Raw genomic sequence first — 4,893 nt, forward strand, 5'->3', positions numbered from 1 at the left:
CAGTAGAACGCTTTTGTGACAGCAGCCAGTTAAGAAACAGGGATTCTTCTCAGGGAACAAAACCAAAGTTCCAGAAAAGGGGGAGGGGGTGCATTATTGTTGAGGACTCAGAAGGAGGTCCCGAAAGGACCACCCTTAGTTCTAAACCGTTCTGTTTCCAACTTCAGCCCCCACATCCCACCCTGTCCTCTGCTCTGCAGGGCGAACCCAGCTCTAAGCCTTTGGCTGCAGCCAGCGCCTGCTCACCTCCCGAGAGGCCTTTGTCTGGGGGTCTCTTTGTCTAGAGACCCTTTTGGTCCAGTTTCACTCTCTGGGTTAGGCCGTCCCCTCCCTCTCTGCGGGGGCTGAGAGGCTCAGCGAGGGGAGCGGGGCTGGGTTGCCATGGTCACCTTGAAGCCAGCCGCAGCTGGCCAGGGCAGCTGCTCTTGGGCCCCTGAGGCTGGAGCTTGGACAAAGCCGGGAGGCTTCAACGGCCTCAGATCTGGATTCTCAAGGGCCTGAGCCTAGGGACACTGAAACCCAGGAGAACCTGGAGGTGAGAAGGAGGAAGTCAGAGCTCACCTGGGAGAACGGGAGCAGACCTTGGGGCTGGGCGGCCTTTGCCTTTATGAGGAGGGACCAGGTAGGCCTGGAGGCGTGGTGGGAGGGGAAAAGGATGGAGGCCCTGGGCCGAAACAGGTTGAGGAGCCAGCGGGCGGGGCCTTGGTGGCCGGCAGCCTGGAGACAGGATCAATTCCATCTGTGGGCCTTCCATCTATCTTGAGGTTGTCCTTCCTTTGTAGGTCTGCTCCCCCCCCCCGTTCTCCCTCCCTCCCTCCCTCCCTCCCTCCCTCCCTTTTTCTTTCATTCAAACTCCATGCCTTCCCCATATCTTAATTTCATTCCAACCTTCCCTCTCTGTTTTCTCCATCCCTTCCCAAACCTTTGCTTTCCTTCTGTGTCTGATCAGCTCCCCTCCATTCAATCCTTTCTCCTTCCTCCACCTCCCACCTTCCACTTTGGCTCCATCTGCCTTACTCCCCTCTCTGGAGTCAGCTCTGTGCTCCCCCCTGCTGGGTCCTGTCACCATTGTCTCTGTCCCCTAGTCCTCCATCCCTTCTGGGTCCCTCTCCCAGACTATCCTATCCACGGCTAATCTCTCCCCTTTCTCTCCCAAAATATGCCTTTGATGCCCCAGATTTATCTTCCTTTGTCCCCATACCCCAGGCCTCAGTTTCCCATTTGAACACAGTGGTTTTAAAATATGACCCAAGGCTAGGGTCTTTTCCAGCTTCCTATCCTGCCCCTCCCCACCCACCCACCAGAGGCTTCCCACTCTTCCCAGCTGCTGACCCAACCTGCTTCCCCGGAGGCAGCTGCATCTCAGGGCAGGGACTATGGCTAGTGTCTGTTGGGGGTGGTGAGGGTGGGCCCATCCGGTCACCCTCCTCTCCCTGCTTCTGGCCGGCTTCTCTGCAGTGGCGGGTGGTCTGCAGGCCCGCGGCTGAGCTCTTATTTCTCCCGCGTGCCTTTCTTCATATTTTCCCCCAGCTGTTTCCCCTCTTCTTCCTGGGCTTGCGGGGGGGGGGGGGGATCAGCCCCGCATAGGAGTGTGCAAGAGCGAGAAGAGCCCTTCCCAGGTTCTAGGGTACGGTGGGGGCTTGGGGAGCCACAGATGGGCACACTCTTGGTTCTTAGCTCAGCTCTGTAGGCCCCTGAATGGCTGGGATTTCCCTCTCTGGCCCCTGGGAATCTGGGCTCCAAGCAGCACATTCCAGCCGGCTCCAGCTCCCTTTCTGCTGTCACTTGACTCCGCTGGGCCCCAGCCCTGTGTCCCTCCTACTTCTCCAGGCCTGGACTGGGGAGAGGTGGGCATCACCGACTAGGAATTTTCCCTGGGAGGGTGTCAGAGGGTCAGAGGCTTCAAGACTCTGGCCTGCTCCATCCCTCCCATGGACCCTTCACTGGTCAGTGTGAGTCTGGGGCGTGCAATGTCCCACGGGGTGTGAGGAGCTCAAGTTCCGCCTATCCCGGGCTTCCCCCAGAGCGTTTCTCCTGGGAGGAGGGGCTGTTACCGTCGCAGGTGAGGTGACAGTGAAGCCTTGGCCCCACCCCTAGTCGGACTCCACACCCCGCCCAGCCTCTGCAGGGCCCAGATTTCCTATTGCTGTCTGCAGAGGGGTACGTAATTGGGGGTGGGGGGGAGCGGTGTCCCTAAGGGCTCGGTGGAAAGGCCTGAGGCAATTCTCCCAGTGTCCATGAGGGAGGGCTATTAGCAGGCCCTTCAGCAGCGGGAGCGTCCCTGGTTTGTAAACTGGATATCCAGCCTGCCTTGGCTTCTCCCTAGGGGCCGCTTATCTTCCTGGTAGCTTTTTCTGTTCTTGTCTGGTTTTTCTCGAGAGTCTTTGGAAATGCTTTTGAGTGTGAGTTTTGAATCAGGAGGTGCAACAGGGTGGTGAGACCGGCAAGGTTGCTGGAGACTTTACTGTGATCTGACATTGTAGAGAGAGGCAGGACTCACAGGTGGTGCTGAACGAGACAGAACACCCCCCACACCAGCTCTGTTGTTGCCCCGCTTCTGCCCCCATCTCTCCCTTCCGAGGCTCAGCAGCTCTCCCCCATCGTTGCATCCCTGGGTCTTGCGTTCCAGTCTTTTGGGGCAGCATGTGATTTTCAGGGCGCCTTTCTATCTTTCTCCTCCAACCCCCACCTCGTCCTGGCTCCATTTTGCGCTTCTCCTTGCCAGAAACCAGACTCTGCGGCTCCCACCAGGGACTGAGCTGGCTGGGAGCTGAGGAAGGCTTGCCTGAGGAGAACTCCAGAGCTAGCCTGGATGGAGAGGGAGCCCAGGGGGACCCAGAGCCTGGGAGTCTGGACTTCTGGGCTCCTGAGAGAACAGGGGGAGCTGCAGAGCTGGAGAGAGGTTCTGGAAGAAGGGGACGGAGAAAAGCGGAGACTAGGAGTGTGTCCCCCCTCAGGCTCGAGGGTAATCTAGGTTGGGAGTGTGTGTGGGGGGGGGGTGCTAAAAGGTAGCAAAGTGGGGTGGGGTGAGAACCAAGTGAGTCTAGCTAGACAGGTGAGCCCGGCTCCCTTCCCCCAGCCGGGTTCCCGCTCTCGCTCCCGTGCTGGGCCTGTGGGAACCCGCTGCTTCCTGCGTGCCCTGGGGCGGCTCCTCCGTGCCTCTCTCCCCCTCTCTCCAGGAACCGAGCCCAGAAAAGACGGGGGGGAACCATCTCCCCGCGGGGCCACCGCGTGGGGGTCCTGCTGGTGCTGCTGTACCCTAGCCTCCCGGGCGGCGGGGGATGGGCGTGTGGATCACCTAGAGGAGGCGAGGCGCGCAGGGGGAACTGCGGGGCGGGCTCCGTGCTCGGAGAGAAACGAGGGGCGGCGCCGGGCGTGGGAGCGCGGGCGCCGGGGCGGGAGGACGGGCGGGGGACGGGCGCGGGAAGGCGGCGCCTGGGCGCGATCCGGCCCCGCGCTGGCTCCTCTCCCCGGAACAGGCCCCCGACAGCTGCTCGCGGGAGCCGCCTCCCGACACCCGAGCCCCGCCGGCGCCTGCGCTCCCCTCCCGTGCCCCGCCGCCGAGGAGGCCCCAAACCAGGGCCGGACGCCTGAGTCGGCCCGGGAGAGCGATGAGAGGTAGGGAGCGAGGTGGGGAAGCGCAGGAGGCAGGGGGCGCGGGTTGGGAAGCCCCAGCTTGGTCCTCCGCTTGGGGTTTCGGTTTCCCCATCCGAAACAGAGAGGACCCTGACTTTCCGAGAAAGTGTTTTCTTGTGGAGGGAAGGATCTCTCTTTTCCTGGGTGAGGGGAGAACCGAGCCCCAAGAGGACAGGTGCGCATATGTAGCCCACTGAGTCATCCTATCCGTGTTCCTGGTGCCGTGCCTACGAGCATGCTCTGTTAAGCTGACCCAGCCAGAGGGAGCCAGCCTGACGCCCAACCTACCAGACCAGCCACGCTCGGTGGTTGCCGGGTCGTGCCAAGAGACGAAATCACCTCCCAGTGAGCAATGCTCCCAGGGTACCCTCTGGCCGGGCATTCCTGTCCAGCACCCCTTCTCCCAGCCACCGCCCGGCAGACTTGGAACTGACTGGCTGAGGAGGATGGAGGTGTGTCCAGACCCTGGCGGCACTGTAGAGACAGGTCACGGCAGAATGAGTGAGAAAGTGAAGAAATGGCCTTGTGCTTCCTGCTGCTTTTCCCACCCCAGTTCCACCTGTCCCCACCTGCTCTCGGCTTCCCTCTGGCTTAGTCACCCATGCGTGTTTGGGAGGGGCAGTTCTCTGGGGAATCCTGAGTGGGTTCCCCATTGTCTTCTGATCAACGCAGCCTGTGTCTGCCAGTTAGTATTCACAGGTGTCTAAAGGTGGCAACTCGCTAGCTAAACGGTGAGATCTGGCTGTATGGATGACCTCAGGGTGCGTGGCACACACCTGTAATCACCCGAGAGGTGGAGGCAATCGGATCAAGAGTTAAAGGTCAGCCTGCCTTAGCATCATCGTGAGTTTGGAGGCTTCAATACTTGAGACCTTGTCTCAGAAAACCAACCCACTCTCTTGCTGTAGTGGAACGCATCTTTAATCCCAGCACTCAGGAGAGAGAGGCAAGGGGCTCCTGATTAATTCAAGGCCAGCCTGGTCTACCTAGCTAGTCCCAGGCCCACCAAGACTATATAGTGAGACCCTGTCTCAAAAGAACCAGAATAACAACAAAAATTCCTCCAGCCAATCAACCAGCTGCCCACTTAAAAAGCATAAAGCAATGAAACACACAACAAAAGATGCTAAAGTGTGTGTGGAGTGGATAAGAGTTGTGTGTGAGCTGGTCTCTCTCAGCAGGACATAGGCCTGCAGGATATGCTGAAGAGGCAGGAGGGTCAGGAGTTAAGAAAAAGAATGTGTGTGTGTGTGTGTG

The 4,893-nt window shown here is 59.7% G+C and overlaps 1 protein-coding gene across 6 annotated transcripts in view; it reads left to right on the top strand.

The window, feature by feature from the left end:
- The first annotated feature begins 513 nt into the window (after window positions 1-513).
- Window positions 514-4,893, top strand: part of Ddr1 (discoidin domain receptor tyrosine kinase 1) — a 21,623-nt gene continuing 17,243 nt past the window's right edge. For 2 of the 6 annotated variants that reach the window (XM_013355054.2, XM_013355055.2), the window contains exon 1: window positions 2,766-2,965. In XM_013355054.2, the coding sequence (XP_013210508.1) occupies window positions 2,813-2,965 (153 nt within the window). In that variant the 5' untranslated portion in view covers window positions 2,766-2,812. Of the gene's footprint in view, window positions 536-2,765; window positions 2,966-3,443; window positions 3,619-4,893 lie in introns of those variants that run through there. The other 4 variants (XM_013355057.2, XM_026777830.1, XM_026777831.1 and 1 more) reach the window with 3 other exon arrangements.

This window comes from Microtus ochrogaster, unplaced genomic scaffold (assembly GCF_000317375.1).
Source record: "Microtus ochrogaster isolate Prairie Vole_2 unplaced genomic scaffold, MicOch1.0 UNK87, whole genome shotgun sequence".
Classification (NCBI taxonomy): Eukaryota; Metazoa; Chordata; class Mammalia; order Rodentia; family Cricetidae; genus Microtus; species Microtus ochrogaster.